General features: G+C 58.9%; 1 protein-coding gene across 1 annotated transcript; it reads left to right on the plus strand.

The window, feature by feature from the left end:
• Positions 1-1,917: 1,917 nt before the first annotated feature.
• ZDHHC9 (zDHHC palmitoyltransferase 9) lies at positions 1,918-15,593 on the plus strand. Its single transcript, XM_076347562.1, has 9 exons — positions 1,918-2,201; positions 10,416-10,576; positions 11,174-11,332; positions 12,313-12,450; positions 12,606-12,654; positions 12,943-13,045; positions 13,216-13,319; positions 13,857-14,025; positions 14,879-15,593. Exons 1-9 carry the CDS (start codon positions 2,035-2,037, stop codon positions 14,981-14,983), a joined length of 1,155 nt encoding a protein of 384 aa, XP_076203677.1. The 5' UTR covers positions 1,918-2,034; the 3' UTR covers positions 14,984-15,593.
• The last annotated feature ends 1,603 nt before the right edge of the window (positions 15,594-17,196 follow it).

Here is a 17,196-nt window from a genome sequence, read left to right on the forward strand (position 1 = left end):
CCCGGCCCCGGCCCCCGCCCCACCGCCCCCGCCGGCCCGCCGCGGCGCTGCCCGGGGTGCCGGGGGCGTCCTTCCCCTCGGGCCGCGGCCCCAGCCCGCGGGGCGGGAGCGGCGGGTGCCCCGGCCGGCCCGGCCCTCCCCGCGCCCCCGGGGGCCGGCGTGACCCGGGCGCGCGAGCGGCTTTCCCCGGGGTTCCGCCGGGCAGCGCCAGTGCCGCGGGCTCCGGGGGCGGCGCAGCTCCCCCGCACCGACGGCTTCGCCCCCCCCGCCCCCCCGGCGGGAGCGTTCCGCGGCCCGCGCGGGGTCTGGCGGGCCGTCGGCGCAGGCTGGAGCCGTTTTCGGACGCCAAGGGGTGCCGGTGCTCCGCCGGCGGCAGGGCGCGCGGCGCGAGCCGCTGGCCTCCAAGGGGCACCGGGTGTCGCCGGTGTCACCCGCGGGCCCCGCGTCCTCCCCCCTCCTCCTCCCCCCCCCCGCGGGTGACGGTCCCGAACGGGGCGCGAACGCGGGGGCAGCCGGGCAGGCTCTGGCGGAGGGAGGGAGGGAGGGAAGGAGCCACCCGCTCCCCCGCCTGCCGCGGCCTCCGCGGCGACAGGCACCGGGAAAGGCCCCCCCCGCCCCCGGATTCGAAGGGCCGGGCCCTGCCTCCGCCGGCCGCCGCACGCCCACGGGGGGGCGGGATGCCGCGGGGGTGCCCTGCACCGCAACCCAGGGTCTGGGCGTGCAAAACGGCGCGAAAACGGGTGCGCGGCCCCGGAACGCGGCCGTTAGGGCTGGCGGCGGGGGGGGGGGACGGGGACGGGGACCCCGGCGGGAACAGCCCGGAGCGTCCCCGGGCGCTCCCCGCCGCGCTCCCGGGCGCTCCTCGGCGGCCCGGCCGAGGGGAAGGGGCGCCGTGGGCACCCGCTGCGAGGAAACGGAAAAGGGGGACGGGGGGGGGGTGGGTGGCGACGGCCGGGCCCCCGCCGGGTCGCCGGGGGAGGTGGCTCGGGCGGGGGTTGCACCGCGGGGGCCTGGCAGGAGCCCCTGGGGCAGGGCCGGGCCAAACCGGGGCGGGGGCGGGGTTCAACCCCCGGGCCCCGCCGGCCGCCCCGGCCCCCCGGAGCCGCCACCCCCTTCCCGGCCCCGCCGCCGCACCGGGGTGCGGCCCCGGCCCCCCGCCCCGCCCCGCCCCGCCCCGCCCCGCCCGTGCTCCGCCCCCCCGCGGCGCCGCCGTGCCCCGCCCCCGGCCACGTGCCGAGCCCCGGCGCGGCCCCGCCCTCCGCCCCGCCTCCCCTTGTCCGCACCGGGGCGGAGGGAGCCGCCGCGGAGTGACGTCGCGCGCGCCCAATGGGAAGGCGGGGAGCGGCGGGGCGGGGCGGCGGGCGCAGAGGGGCCAATGGCTGGCGCGGCCCCGCCTCCGCGGCGGCGCGGGGCGCGGCGGCCCCTCCCGCGGCGCTGAGGGAGCGAGCGGCCCGCCCGGCCCGGCCCGGCCCGCCCGGCGCTGCCCGCAGCGGCACAGGGTGAGCGGCGGCGGCGGCGGTGGTGGCGGCGGCGGCGCGGGGCCCTCTCCTTCTCCTCTCCCCCCTTCCCCTCCCGGGCTCGGGTCCCGGCGCGGCCGCGGGGCGGGGGCTGCCCTGCCCTGCCCTGCCCCGTTCCCTCCCCTCCCCTCCCCTCCCCTCCCCTCCCGGTGGGGCCCGCGCGGGGCCGCCCCGCCGCCCCCCTCCCGCCGGGCGCTCCCCTCAGGGCCGGGGGTTTCCCAGGCCGCGCCCTGTCCTCCCCCCCCCCCCCCCCCCCCGGTGGGTTTCCATGGCGACGCCCCTCCCGGGGCGCGGGGGTTTCCATGGCGACGGCCGCCGCCCCCCCGGCGCGGAGCCCCGCCGTGCTCCCGCCGGTCCGAGGCGCCGCCCCGCTGCTGAGGCGCTCTCCCTCTCCCCGCAGCCCCCAGCCCAGCCCAGCCGAGCCCAGCGGGGCCCCCGATGATGCCGGGGGCGCGGGCGGCGGAGGAGCAGCGCCTGGACGTGTGGCGGCCGCCGCCGCCCCAGTGACGGCCCCGCCATGTCGGTGATGGTGGCGAGGAAGAAGGTGGTTCGGAAATGGGAGAAGCTGCCGGGCAGGAACACCTTCTGCTGCGACGGCCGCATCATGATGGCCCGGCAGAAGGGCATCTTCTACCTGACGCTCTTCCTCATCCTCGGCACCTGCGCCCTCTTCTTTGCCTTTGAGTGAGTTCCCCGCGGCGGCCGGGTGACCCCACGGCCCGGGGACGGGGCTCGGTGGGGGCTCGTCCGCCCGGTGGCCTCGGGAGAGGGAGGGGAGCGTGGCGGAGAGGAGCCTGGCGCGGTGCGGCTCTCCCCGGCGGGATCTGCCTCTTCACCCGTAGCGGATTGACCCTGGAGGTTCTGGGGGAGGATGGGCCCCGCTGGGGCTTTCCCCCGGCTCTGCCTGCGGCATGAGGCCGGCTCTCCGTCCCTACCGGTTGTGCTTCCGTGCGTTTGGGACTTGCGGTCCCTTGTCCTGAGCACAGCTAGAGGGGATGGAGGTTTGGGGCGCGCGCTCCTTGCCCAGGGGATAGCCGGGGTGCAAGGGCGCTGCTGCTGCAGCAGCCGAGGCCAGCGCGGGCCGGGCGGCGGGGCCGAGCCTGCGTCCCTGCCTGCTGGGTGTGCGTGTGGCCCCCAGCTCAGCCCCGTTAGGCAGGTGACCCAGCCGGAGAATTGACAAAAAAAAGGAGTGAGCTTGGTGGCACCGGGGTTTAGCGCTGATCCAACTTGCCCTGCAGCTGCCTGCTAGCTAGGTGTTGCAGGGTGCTGCACTACAGCAGACGCTCCCGTGAGCTGAAGCCCTGGTGTTTGGGGAGGGTCCGGCCACCCTTTTAGGTCAGCTCGGCAGCCTAAAGACCTGCAGCCGAAGCCTTGGATGCTGCCGAAAGAGCAGGACCTGCCCCCTCCCCACAGCTCTCCCGTGTGAGCTGGGCTGGGGAACTGATCTGGCCCTAGACTGATCCTACAAAAACCCCGAACAAACAGAAAGGAAAAAAAAAGCCTGTGTTTGCCTAAGCACTGATGTTGTGGGGAGGGGGCAGGACTGCCCCTTTTGCCTGGTTTGAGGGTGAGCTTGGATCAGCTAAACAACTGTGAAACTTTCCTTCCTCTGTCCCCATCAGCATGTTTATGTTGTTCTTAGGGAGGCGAAGGTCCTAAACGGTGTTGGGTAACACAAAAGCTCTTTAAGCCGGGAAAGCAAGTGGAAGACACTGCTCGCTGGTTAAGCCCTGGCTGTTCCTCCAGACACATGAAGCACTCTGCCCAGGTGCTGGCCTCCTAGACGTCTCCCCCAGACTAGGGAACTTGTCTCAACTTCCCCTGGCCCGGCATTGCTCTCCCTAGCCCCTCTCGTTAGCGGGTATCGCTGGCAGCCTCAGAAAGGGCTTTCTGGAACAGTCTGCCGAGGCTTGCCACATCCCAACAGCAGCGATGAAGTGGCTAACGTCGGGTCTTGGTCAGGTATGAGACTGGTTTTTCTGCTTAATCGTCGTGTAGCTTTGGAGGCAGGTGCTGTACAACTGTAAATGCGAGGTGTTGGGGTTCCCGAGCGTGGAAAACCAAAATTATCCCTGACTCAGTCTGAATTCAAAGGTATGAAATGACACCACTGCTTGTTTTGTTGTTTGTTTTTTTCCCATCTGAAAAATGGGGCTAAGACTTCCTGCCTTGCAGGAAGAATTAGTAAGTGTTACTGCTCCAGAAACACTTATTACTGCTCCAGAAACACTTATTGCGAGGGATAATTGCTCTCACTCCCTGCGGAGCCTGTCCTTAGCAGAAGAGTGAAGCCACATCCCGCTCTGCCGTCTTTGCCCTCGCCAGCTGTCCGCCGCGGTCGCGCGGGGCAGAGCGAACCAAGGCTGCCTTTCCAGTCCTAGGCTGTGTCGGCAGAGCCGGCGGCGCAATGGTTAGTTTGGCCATGGGTGCAGCGGGTGACTGGAAACTCCTTGAAAAGACCCTTCCTGCGCTCTGGGAGGCAGAGGCCTGCGGAGGGGTCGCTCACGTCCTTGCTCGCACCGAGACATCCAGGACATGCCTTCTGCGTAGAGCTGGAGGGCGGTCTCTGTGGGGGCTGCTGGCCCAGGGGAAGTTTTGCTGGGAGCAGAATCGCCTCTGAATTTTAGTTAAATCAGCTGAGTGGTTTCGACTGGGAAGATGAGGGAAAGTTTGGGAAAATCCAAAATATCCATTTGATTCTCTCAATGCACAACACCTTAATGTTATATGTTTGAAAGAGATGGGTTTGTTTAGAAATTGTTTGGGGATTTTTGAATTTGGGATAGGGATGAAGTGTTGCCTTCCCAACCAGAAACACTCCACAACGTCTCTGTTCCACCGACCAAGCTGAGAAGATGAGCGGCTTGGCTGCTCGAGAGCCCTGTTTACCCTGTATGCCTTCTGCATAGAAGTTAGGGTGCTTCTGCATGAGGGTCTCGGCCTTGATCTTTTCACTGTGTTATCCATTCGTTTCAGCTTTTGGCGGCTTCTTTGGTGTTTGCGCAGAAATTCATGGTTTCCCCCTTAAAGTTTGTGCTACAGAGGAACAATTTGGGTTGTTAGGATCTGGTTTTGGAGAGAAGCAGACTGTGGTGGGTGGAGGAGTCCTTTTAATTCTTGTACGCTCACTGCAGGGGTGCCTGTGTTGTGAATGCTTATTTCATTCAGCTGAATCACTTGCGCAGTCACACCTTGTCTAAAGAAGGCTCGGGGATGCCTGGAGCCAGAAAATGTCTCGCTACGCGATCCGAGCCAGTGCGGGTTTGATCCTCGCCCTCCAGGCTGCTGTGGCTCGGCTCTGATTACAAACACTGTCGCTGGAGAGCCGGTGGTGACTGGCGTCGCACGTCATGAGATAAGCCGCCGCGCTCCTCGCTGAAAGAGTCCTCCCCAGCCGTGAAATGACAGCCTCTCTGTTTGGGCTGCTGCTGGTGGGTTTTTTGGGTTTTTTTCCCCCCTCCAAGTAGCTCCGATGCCATCGGCTCATCTGCTGTGTCTACAGTTTGAACGGTCTGAAGCTACCTCAGCCCCGTGTGCGGGAGTTTTTATGTTTTTATCCCCTAGACCGCGGAACTGTGGTCTGGAATCGGGTAAGTCTTTTCATCGGGGAGCGAGCAGGACCCAGAGGGCTGGCTGAGCTATCAGTGCTGTACCTGGAGATCCGGCTCCTCCCTCCCAGATAAGGCAGAGGGCCGTGGAGCTGTACTGGCTCCCGGGGAAGTGCTCTGCAGCGACCGGAGTCCTCTGCCCAAGGGCACCTCTCTCGCCACCACCTTGGCAGAAAGCAGCTCCTACTGCTCAGGGGCTGAGGCAGGTCCCTGCAGGGGCCGAGACCTATATTTAATTGGGTCTACTCCGTGACCGTAACGTGTCACATAAAATTCTGTTTAATATCCTCTTGGCGTTATTTCAGACACTTACTGGGTATGTCAGCTTTTGTGATAGGGCGCTTAGTTGTCTAACTATGCTCGTGGTATTCAAGCGCCAGGAGAAGCCCAGGTAAAGCACTTAGTGAAATCTCTTTGGGAATTAAGGCGATGGGATGTCGCGTCCTCTCCCTGGCTGCTGGGGGTTTCCTGGTTGAAGTTTGCCAGCGTGTCTGTAATGGCCTTCCTGAAGCGAGACTTCTCCATTCAGCTCTCCAAAGCAGCTGTGAGAGAACTGGATTTCTTTTGTCTTCAGCTTTTCAGCGCGAACGTTCGACATTTGTAAATGTTATAGGCAAGATAGCGCCCGCAATGCCAGGCTCCTGAGTGCGGAAAGGGGCTGCTGTTTGCTTTTCCAATAACCGAGCACATTTATCACTGTATTTTTTTTTTCCTACTTTCTTAGCTATGTAGAGATTAAAATTTCTTTGTTTTCTGATGAGTTTAAAAAAACCTATGCTTGACCTGTCATGTGACTTCCCCCCCCCCCCCTCCGCCAAACCCCAAAGATCCAAGATTTTGCACTGAAAAAGAGGTGCTTCTGAGATGGCTTTTACCTCTGGTTAGGTCTATGTCAAGCATTATCAGAACTTACACACAAGTTGATCGGTGCTTTTTAGTAGTTATAGTTTCTCTCGACAGAGGTAAACTTGGTATCCAGAGTTCCGCTCGTTTTGCTCGTGAAGACGTGTTTCTGCGTGAGGGGGCTGCTCCCGGGTTTTTGGATCGCGTGCCCTTTTTCTTGTGCGTGGGCTCCTTTCCAGAAGACAGCTTCGCTCTCCCTGCAGCCTGCACGTCCTCTGTAGCACCACCATTCCCCACGCGGATCTCAGGGTGCTCTCTTGCCTGTGTGGAGGTGTAAGTGTAGCTGGGAAAAGAGCAATAACGCCGGCGTAACGTTCCTGTCTCCTGCCTAAAGTCGGTTGCCGCATCAGTTGGGTTGGAAGCACGTGGCATGTGCTCGCGGTGGAACTGTGCTTGAAGCGGGTCTCTAGCGAGCATTTTCTGTGTCGCTGTTGACAGACGAGGAGAGTTTCTGTAGGCAGCTCCAGTTCTGCCCGAGTCCTGCTTGGGAAAGGGCCCCAAACTTGTAGCATTGGAGTGCAGCGGTTACCCAGGTCTTCAGAGCAACCCGTTTCCACGCTTGCCGCAAGTACATCAGCTTCTGGAAATCGTCCCGGACCTGGGAGATGCAGATGACTGTAAGTGCTCTGGTGAGGGTCAGACATTTGGTAAAGGTACTACTTTGCTTCGCTAGCGTTCGGGACAAGTACCTGGTGTGGTTATGCGTTAGTTTAGGAAAGTTAAATAGGTGATTTCCAAGAGAGGTATAGATGAATTATACAACAGAGCTTGCGCCGAACCCTGGAGGGACCTGCCTGTGAGATGTGCTGCCTGATGGCCGTGGCTGAAGTCCCCTTCCATCGGGGCTGGCGTGTTTGTTTTCCCCTTCCTCCAGAGCTTTCCTTAATGTGCTGGTTACAACAGACCTTCCGAAGTGGTCGCAAAGTAATCGGTCAAAGCAGTCCTTGCACTGTAAACTGTGGCACCTCCCAGCTGCTGCTTCTTGCCGCTCTCCCCCCCACTCTGCCTTCTGATGATCTCTTTGTTTAAGCCTTTCTCGCCCCCCAGCCGCTCCCCCCCCACGATGATGAGTTGTGATAGTGCTGTTATTGTCTGCTATTAGATGACAAAATGCTCAAGAACACAGATATTGCACTGGGAGTGGAGGAGGAGCAATATCCTTACATGCCAACAGTATGTCTCTGTTGACTCTCAGCTTTCCCAAACAAAAGATCTTTAAAATGTCTGTTACTTAGCACTGTAAATGAATTGCTGATCGTAATCGCGCTGTAGACGAGTCCTAGACTGAAGACTCCCCAGCGCTAGTGAGTACCAAGTCAAAACCTCACACGGTGGCCTTACCTGTTGCTCAGCCGTTCTGGACGGCGCTCGGCTTTCTCTGCCATGGCGGATGCACTGGGCATGTTCCCTGAAAGACGCCGTCCTAAAAGCAAGGGAGGGGAAGGGAGGCACGCAGTGGGCTCCGTGTTGTGTCTCGGGATGCAGTTTCAGTGCGGTGGGGGTTTGTCTCGCTCACGCATCTCTGACCTCGCCTCCAGGCCGTGTTCGTGCCGAGGGGATGCAGCAGCGCTGCCAGCCCTGCTACCTGGGGAAGCAGGAGGGCCCTGCTCGGCCCCTGCTGTGCTGGGGCACGTCTGAGTGACGGGGTTGAGCGTCCAGCACAGCGCCTGGATGCTTGCTTCGTGCTGGAGGGACAGTGACAATGGCTTCGCTGAGCAGACATCTCATGCGCTTCAGTGAACGGTGGCTGAAGGAGCTAGCGTTAATACTTCCTTGTGTGAGTTTCTAGGTATTTTTTCCCTATCAGACAGGAGAGCAGGCATCTGGTGTTTTCTGGGGCTTTGTCCCTGTCCTCCCCCCTGCCCACCTCTGGGCAGACAGGCAGTCTGTCTGGGATTGCTTCTCTCCCCTCCTGAATTGGGGACGTAACATGCCCTGTGCCTGTGCCACGCTGGGAGCTGGATGGAAGGGCTGGGTACTGGCTGGATGGTGCTGTTGCCCTTGCCACAGCGGGGAGGATGGTCGTGCACTCATCTCTCACCTCCTAAAATTGCAGGCTTCTTCCCATTCCCACACCACGCTCTGTGATGTGGTAACATCGATCTTGAGGCCACTCTTGCTGTGCCTCAGGGACAGCAGGACTTGCTGCATCCCCAAAGGGCAGGTTTCCTTACAAAGATGCATAGGAAATGGTCAGCAGGGAGTGAGTCACATCCCACGCTCGTGCTTGTACGCAGATTGAGCGGGGACTGCACCGGCCACTGCAGGGACTGGTCCCTTTTATTCTTGAGTGCTGCTGTGTAAAGCTTTCAGGTCTGTGCCTGGGAGAGTACCCCCGGCACGGATCATGCGCTCGCAGGTAATAAATCTCTTTGCTGACAGTACACCGAAGAAACTTATAAGGTGTTAGTGTATATCTGAGGCTGGAAGCTCTGGCGCAGTTTCAGCTCAGCTTTAACACAGTTCATGAATCCATATTTTGAGCCCATAATACGTTCATGTTGTTACAGCGGTTATAAAAGCTATCATGTCAGCTGGACAAGGGTCAAGCTGCAGCCCTTTGAGGCAGACGGCGTCCAGCTTTTAGAAGAATAAACCCATATTCCTTCCCAAAATGGATCCAAGGTTTCTGTTTAATCGCTGACTGACTTGCAGCTCTCTTTCTAGACTTTGCCCTTGCAAAGGGAAAGCACAGTTATCTTAGGCTGCCTAAAGGCGGTAAGCTCAGCCCTCTGGCCGCTCGGCCTGGCTTTTCAAATGTAGGCAGGACTCTGCACATGGACGGCTCTAAGGGTTGTGTTGTTTCGAGTAACTGCAGAGTTTGTAGCGTCTAAAATTAACAACGTTGGTTTAGGGGACAGGCCCTGTGCATCGCTGTGGATGCTTCGTGTTGCGGCTGTGGTCAAAGCGTACTGTGGCTTCAGTATACAGCCCTTTCTGTACCTCGTCGCACACAGGGGACAGTGGCTGGAGTCAAGCAATGGCAAACTGAAGCCCAGTGAGCCTTCCTGCAGCGGATGGTGGGCTTGCAGAATTCGGTGCTGCAAAGGAACCAGCTGGAGCTAGAAACTTTATTGCGTTTGGAGAAGCTATGGGTGGGAAGGCTATCCAGAATTAAATAGTTAATGCTACGGATGTCGTAGAAATCACCTTGCTTAGGGTGACAGATCCACTGGGGAGGATAATCCCACGCCTTTCACCACAGTAGCCTTACGTTTTCTTGGGAAGCAACTATGGAGAGCAGGAGTCTGGGTTGGATCCACCCCTGTGGAGTCAGGGCTTACTAGAAAGCCGGGGTACCCAGCTTCATTGGGAGGAACCTGGGGAAGCAAGGCATGCAAGGAGAGCTGAAATTTTACACAAGCCTTGGGATTTGGGTGGGGTTTCCCTTAAACCATATGAAACCTCCACAGGAACTTCACGCCAACATAAATGGGGTTTTCTGAAGGAATCGGGGTAAAAACACGTTTTCTTTCAGCCCAGAATGTCTCTAAACCATGACTTCCGTACAGGCCTTCTGCGTGGCCTGTGCTGCAGTGCCCATGGAGACATGTTTGCGGGTGTCCAGGAGTGACACGGGGCATAGTGAGATTAATCTCCTTGCTCCCTTTGCACTGCCTCAATCAGCGGGATTAGCAACGTAAATTCCTCATTGGACCTTTCTGTATTTATAAAGAAAACAAACCTTACGCTGTGTTTCCTCTCTCGAGCTGGGGTTGTCTTGGGGCAGGAGCCTTTCTACTTTATTTGGAGCTTTCGAGTCCCTTACCTCAGAGAAGTCAAAGGAAGCCAGGCGTCTTGTTGCATGGGAATGTTGCACTTCCATGTGAATGCGTTCCTGGGAAGCACAGGACGCAGTTCATCCCTGGAAGGTAATTTCTGTGGTACTGGAAGCTGCTGCCTGTTTAGGGGACAGCCAGAGATTCCCACCGTTCCGAAGTGCTTCCGTGCCTTCCGGCTCCAGTGGTGGGCTCTCAGACCAGGCCTTGGGTGCTTCTCCTAGAGGCACGGTCCGTCCCTTGGCAGCTGGCTGCAGCGGGTGTCCTCTAGGCAGGATCCCTCTAGCTGGCCGGTTGCGTTTCTAGCGTCGCCCGCGACTCTGAGCAAAATGGGAGCTGGAAACAAAACAAAATGCTGGAAAGTACGCTGTGCCTGGCTGGTTAAAAACATGGTGGTACTTTGATCATGGCTGGTCATTAGAGCTGCCCCAGGGATGTTTCCCTGTGGTGGTGGGATCAGAAGGAAGTGCTGAACAGCCTCTCTTCTCCAGATTTCTGAACCAGTGTTCAGAAAAGTCTGGACTCTGATGCCTTGCCAGGCTTTCAGGCCCTGGCTCAGGCAGACCTTGCGGTGGTCTGATTCATCGCCTCCTGACGTCTCTCTGCAGGTGTCGGTACCTGGCAGTCCAGCTGTCCCCAGCCATCCCCGTGTTTGCAGCAGTTCTCTTCCTATTTGCCATGGCCACGCTCCTGCGGACGAGCTTCAGTGATCCTGGGGTGATCCCGAGAGCCCTGCCTGATGAGGCAGCCTTCATCGAGATGGAGATTGGTGAGTATGGAGCCAGCTGGGCTGGTGATGGCTGGAAAAGCCTCTGTTTTTCTGGCGTATCTATAGGCTACATTCTCTGCAGAGCCCTTCTCCCTGGCTGGCCCTCCAAAAGTGAGGATTGCCCCAAATGGGGCATCTTACCAGCTGCTGGCTAATTCTGCTTGGCTGAGTCACAAAAAGATGGTGCGATGTGCCTGCTTCCCTTTCTGGGAACCTTCTCACATGCTGTTTTCTCTCTTGTAGCTGTGTACATACAAACTCAGTTTGCTTTTGGGAAGGGGTGCAGGAAGCTTGGTGTGGGCCCCTTGACCCTTCAGGTAGAGAGGAAGTTTGGTGGATGCGGGTCTGTACAGTGACACACACACCCCCACACACACCCCCGGCCCCTCTCAATATGTCCATGAAAGCTCTGGCATCCCTTTTCCTGCCTCCAAGCTGCCAGGTTGGCTCTGGACCCTGCGAACAGAGCTGCAGCCGCTGGCTCTAGACCCAGCAGGCTCTGATCCCACTGGTAGGAAAAGCAGGGAGGCGAGTTGTCATTCTAGGCCTGTCGTGTTGTAGCAGCGGGTCTGAACTCCGCTTGGTTCTCTCTCTCAGAGGCCACCAACGGGACCGTGCCGCAGGGTCAGCGCCCACCCCCGCGGATTAAAAACTTCCAGATCAACAACCAGATAGTGAAGCTGAAGTATTGCTACACATGTAAGATCTTCCGCCCGCCCCGTGCCTCTCACTGCAGCATCTGCGACAACTGTGTGGGTAAGTAGAAGAGGCCGTGCCTGCTCCTGCACCTGGGTGTTAGGTGAGAGCCTTTGGAAGAGAACAGGTGAAGATCTGCACCCGGTCTCACCCTGTATCAGGTCTCACACTGCGCCTGCTGAACGAGTCCAGAACGGTGTTGTGTGAACAGACGGGGACAGTCTGCCTCATCTTAAGCTCAAGGAGCTTGAGATTTGCTCAGAACCTGAAGCCAGGTGGTTCATCTTTGCCAGTACTTCTTTGGCAATATCTAGTCTAACATAAGTCTAACTCGTCCATGTAAATGTGCAGTCCATTTTTGAGTTTCACTGAACTGCTGGCCTTGGCTGGGCTAGAGGGTTCCAGTGGAGAGCTGTGTCTTGTGTGAAAGCAGCTCCTTGCATCAGCACAGAGATTCTGCCGTTATGTTGAGTGCCCCTGTTTTTTGTTTGCCTTGCTGCATAGCAGATGCTCTCTTAGCCCTTTTGCGTATCTTCATTGGCTCGTGTTCAGCATCCCTTCTCAAGGAAGAAAACCCATTCTTTTGGATCCCTCTCCTCCTCTGCAGGTTCCCAGCCCTTTGCGTGTCTATGCGGTCCCTTGGACCCTCCTCTAATTATTCTAGTAGGAGTAAAGCGACACACGGGTTAGATAAGAACTTCTGAACCCCCAGACCTTCACCTAACCTGTGTGCTGCTTTCGTAAAAGCTATTATACCTCAGGTCTCTGGGAGAGAAGACATGCATGGGGCCAAGCTCTTAAACTCTATCTTAATGTGCAAAACGACTCATTAGTAAAAGAGTTTTGCACTTTCTTACTTCGCCTCCCCTTCTGGAAGGGGGCCATGATATGGGGCCCTGAGTTAGCAGAGGGTTGGACTTGATGGCCCAGGGAGTCCTTGTCAGCCGTGGAAATTTTTGAGTTCGGGGCACAGGAGTAAGCGTCTGGAGGTGTGCAGGACCGTGCTAGAGCAGCACTGATCTCCATCTTCGCTTTCACAGAGCGCTTCGACCATCACTGTCCCTGGGTGGGCAACTGCGTGGGGAAGAGGAACTACCGCTATTTCTACCTCTTCATCCTCTCGCTCTCACTCCTCACCATCTACATCTTCACCTTCAACATAGTCTACGTAGCACTGAGTGAGTCTGGCTATGGAGAGGTGGAGGGCTGGGCTGGCTAAGGGTGAGGGGGGGATACAGACGGTGTTGCAAACCCAGAAGTGATGGAGTAGGAATGGGAACTGGACTCGGTGTTATGTTCCAGAGAAAAAATATTGCTCTCTTTGTATTGCCAGAATCTCTGAAGATTGGGTTTCTGAACACATTGAAGGAAACCCCAGGGACATATCCTTCCACAGTGCGGAGGGGTTGGCTTCTCCAAAGCTGGGGGTTAGTGTGAGCTGCATTATGGAGGGACTGGAGTCTTGATGCCCAGGCTTCTCTAAGGAGTCTTTCAGGGCATCTTCCCCCATGATTACAAGGCGAGGAGCAATTCTGTGGCTTTTGGGAGGAGGGTAAAACAGAAAACCATGTCTAGAAGAGGAAGGGAAGTTAGGGTAGTGCGCCTGGGGGTAGTGGCACAGGTGGGGTGGGACTGTTCCCAGGCCGTTCCCAGTCCTTAACTGTTCTCACTGTACTGGAGGTGCTCATCTGTTTCTTCACCCTGTGGTCGGTGGTGGGGTTAACCGGGTTCCACACCTTTCTGGTGGCACTGAATCAGACAACCAACGAAGACGTAAGTAGAGTCTTTCTGTTCCTCTGAGCCATCTCTGTTTCTCATCGCTTCCTCGGTGTGTCATGGCTGCGTCCACCTTGCTGGCATGCCCTGCGGGCTGAGGCAGGGCTCCGTGGGCTGGGGGCGGGTGTCGGTGGAGCATAGCTGAGCTTGTGCCCTGACTGTTGCAGATTAAGGGGTCCTGGACTGGGAAGAACCGTGTGCAGAATCCCTACAGCCATGGCAACATAGTGAAGAACTGCTGTGAGGTGCTCTGTGGGCCTCTGCCCCCCAGGTAAGCTCTCGAGGGGCAGCCCTGCCATTTTTGCCTCCAGAGCCCAGTGCGGGACCCTGAGGAGCTCTCCTTGCTTGGGTACAAGACCTGGCTGCTCTTCTGCTGGCGCTCTGTGTGTTGAGGGCTTCTGGAGGTCACCTGGGGCACGGCTTGATGCTCTGGGGGGGAGGGTCTTGTGTTGCCTTCCTTGCATATCTTCAGTGATTCAAGCTTGTGATGTGCTCCCTATCACCGTGTGCTTGGGAAGCCAGCGGAGGAGTGGCTCCCCTTCCCTGGGGCAGCGTATGGAGTGGAGGCTCTTTCCAGGGCGCTCGTTTCGGTGGGCTCCCACCCTCTGAACTGGGCTGCTCTCCAAGGGGCTTGGTTTTCACAGGAGGAACATAGACACTGTAAACTAGGTTTGGGCTGTGCACAGCCCGTTTTGGAGAGGAACCCCTTCCCCTGACGTTTGTCTTCCACGAGCGCTTTCCCTGCCAGGAAAAGAAGTCTGCTTCAGGGGAGGCGTGGGTCTCTGACGGTGTGATTCTGTTCTTGCAGCGTCTTGGACAGACGGGGCATCTTGCAGCAAGAGGAGAGCACAGCTCAGGAGGAGTCGTGCCCACGGGGGCCCAGCGCTCAAGAGCCCACCGCCGCTCAGGGCCCCGATGGGCAGGCAGAGGAGAGCAGCGCTCAGCAGAAGGATGGCAGCCTTCCTCACCTGAGTGCCGTGAGTGATTCCTTCTGGGGGAGGGGTGAGTGGGCTGCGCCTGCTTGGAGTTGCTGGTGCTTTGGGCCAGCAGAGAGAAAGCTGGTAGCGTGACTTAGCAGGAACAAAGCAACACTTGGGGCTTTGCTGAGGGGCTGCCGATGAAAAGCCTGTTGTGCTCTGGCCCTGGACACCAGCGTCTCTCTGGAGCTGGCTGGGAGGGTGCTGGGCTCCTCTGACTCCTAGGTAAACCTCAAAGGAAATCACAGCTGGCTGCGCTTCTGGAGATATCAGTCCTGCCATGAGAGCACCCAGGAGCTGGCACCTATGGAGGCTAGGAGGGGTTGAGGAGGGGTGGGAGATGGCAGGCATCTTGTTTTGGCACTGAGTGCAAGCTGGAGGGCTGTCCCTGGGAGGGGCCCTGGCAGGTGTGGGATCTCCATCCTTGGAGAACGCCATTGCCCCACTGGATATGGCCCCGAGCAGCCTGCTCTGTCTTTGAAATTAGCCCCGGTTTGAGGATATGGTTGGACAGGAGACCTCCACAGTGCCCTTCCCACTTAAATTATTCTGTGAACATGGTGGGAAATGGCTGGGCCGGCCTACTCCTGCTTGGCCATGAGCTGCCTGTTTCTCTGGTGGAAACAGTCCAGACCACTTCTGCTGGAGCAGTCCAGTGCTCCAGATCTTCATGAAGCTGCTGTTTTGCCTGTTTGGTGGCCCCTGTTTTCTCCTTTTCCCAAGCACAGCTGAGTCCTCTGCCTGGCGGAGCTGGAGGCAGGATCAGGGCAGTGGGGCCACGTGTCTGTCTGCTCAAACAGATGCTCTGTATTGGGGTGTGTTCATGCAAGTCACTGCTGTCTTCTCTCTACAGGTCCCTGCGCCATCCCTGAGCAACGCTGAGATGCCAGAGGAGAAGCAGCTAACGTCTGGGGAGCTCCCGGTCCCATCCCAGGACGCTGGGCAAGCAGAGCACTAGCCTCTGCTTGAAAGGGAGAACTTTCTTGTTTTGTCTAATCAAAGCTGGAAGTGATTGAGGAGAGGAGGAGATGGGCTGGATGGCAGGCAAACGATTCCTCATGGCCATTTTGCTTTAGTCATTATTCACCTCGATGCGCAGGCGGTGCGGGCTGGCGCTGGCCTTGCATGGTGTCAAAGGATAACGAGCGTGAGTGGCCCGCCTTGGTCACCGAGGGGCACTCACCGCCACTGAGGCTGGTCTTCCCTGCAGGCCGAGGCAGGACCTCTTGCTCTGCAGGTTGTCCTGGATGCTAAATGCCGGCTCGGTGGCCGGGGCTGTCCCTCCGTCTGGCCCCAACTCTCTGACGAGACGACTTGCGGTCAAGCAGCTCAGAAGCGACGTTAGGGTCAGCCTGCTCCCTACCGCTGAGGAATCCTGATGGGAAGGGGAAAGCAATTTATGGCAGTAGCGTCCTCTCTCCCCTCCTCCCTCCTTCCTCTAATCTGTGGCATTGTTTTATTGGTTAACGTGGCAGGGGTTGTCAGGAGACATTTTGGTGCCAAAAGGGCCGAAACAACCGGGAAGGTGTTCTGCTGGCAACGGTTTTTAAAGTAGCTTCCTTCCCGTGCTCCTTCTTTTCATGTGACTTAGCCGGCGCGAGAGCAGTCGTGGCGGGGGCCCTCCTTCCCGTCCTTCCCCGGGGCTCACGCCTCACTGGGGGCTCGAGGGAAGGAGCGGGGCAGCCCGTCTTCCTGCTGCTTGTCTCCGCCCCGCGCCGGCCGCAGAGCGGTTGTGCAAGGGGTGTATCAAGCTGCAGGGGAGGGTCTGCCCGTGCCACTGGCTCTCCAGCTAGTGCCGGGGCTGCATTTGCTCCCGGGTGCCTGCGCCGTGCACAGGCGTGCCCTCCCCTTGCCCGCCAGGCTGTGGCACACTGCTCGGCTGCTACTCTGCAGAACCTCAGCCCCGATTCTGTGTCGTGTCCCCATGTTTCCCCTGCCTTGCCCTGCATTTCTCAGCCGTTCTCGACGGGCTTTCAGAGCCTTCAATCTTCCCTGGGCTTTGCCGGCTGCCCTGGGACTGGCTGTGCGGTGTCGGCCATCTGCGCCTCCTCAGCAGAGGAGGGAGGAGAGGCCAGGGCCAGGTGACGATGGGAGACCTCTGTGCCGTGGCAGGGCTCCTCTTCCACTTAATGCTCCCTGTCCTGCGCCTGGCAGCTGGGCTGGGAAGAGTCTCATGTCTGCGGGGTCCTTGCAAAGGCCGGTGATGGAGGGAAGGCCGTTTTGTGCTCTGGCAGCTCTCCATCCCGTACCACGAGTGCTGGGTAACTTCTGTGCCTCCCCGCAGACATGTGGTGAGTGGGTGGCAGGTGGAGGATGTCCTGCCAGGGCAGTCCTGCTTGTTTCTCTGCGATGCTCCTGCCTGGCAGCGTGAAGTTGCTGCTCCTCCTTCCCTGGCCTCGTATGCCATCCTGCTTTTGACAGTGGCGTGGAGCAGAGCGAAGCGGGGAGCCTTGTCCCTCTGGACACCCTGATGCGTGCCTCCCAACTCGCTCCTCTTCCCTGGCCCCTCGCAGTGTTGACCTGGGCCGTGCCTGGCAGCGGGTGAAGTGGTATTAACATGGCGACCGGTGCTGCCCCCTCTCCGGTAGTGCCAGGGTCTCCTCTCCCGGGTGAGAGGGCAGACCTGCCACCCTGGGCTCCGGCAGCGGCTTCACGGTTGCCCCGCAGCTGCCTTCAGCTGCTCCCTGCTGGCGCTTACCAGGGAAGGAGCCCTGGCCGCCCACTGCCAGCGGGGCCGGGGCTGCCCAGCTCGCAGCCGCTGCCACCCTGCAGCCAGACCCGGCCCGGCCCCCCGGGGCAGGGGGGGGGTCCTGGGACCAGCCCCGGGGTTGCTGCACCTGGCCCCACGCACACCCCGCCAGCGGTGGGAGCCGCCCCTCCTCTCCCACCCGCCCCAACACGCTACTGACCAAATCTCAAACTCGTCGTGAAAAAGTGTATTTTTTGGTTTTACTAATCTATTTTCTAACGCGGTGTGTCGAGTGCTGCCCGCTGGGGCCGTCACGGATGCTGCCTGCACCTGTGGTTCCTGTCTGCTCTGTTCAGGTTCTCCGTGAAGGAAGTGGGGGTAGGGCGAGGGTTGGGGTTTCTTTTTTTTTTTTTTTTTTCTTCTTCTTTTTAATTTTAAAACAATGAAGGAAACTTAATTGGTTTGAAAAATGGCTGGGCTGT

Source organism: Aptenodytes patagonicus, chromosome 9, assembly GCF_965638725.1.
Source record: "Aptenodytes patagonicus chromosome 9, bAptPat1.pri.cur, whole genome shotgun sequence".
Classification (NCBI taxonomy): domain Eukaryota; kingdom Metazoa; phylum Chordata; class Aves; order Sphenisciformes; family Spheniscidae; genus Aptenodytes; species Aptenodytes patagonicus.

What these genes read in the sequence shown, in the direction of transcription:
- ZDHHC9 (XM_076347562.1), top strand. Translation starts at nt 2,035, where the DNA reads ATGTCGGTGATGGTGGCGAGGAAGAAGGTGGTTCGGAAATGGGAGAAG. An exon ending in CATAGTCTACGTAGCACTGA is followed by an intron (nt 12,451 to 12,605) that starts GTGAGTCTGGCT and finishes TTGTATTGCCAG; the next exon opens with AATCTCTGAAGATTGGGTTT. An exon ending in TTGAAGGAAACCCCAGGGAC is followed by an intron (nt 12,655 to 12,942) that starts ATATCCTTCCAC and finishes AACTGTTCTCAC; the next exon opens with TGTACTGGAGGTGCTCATCT.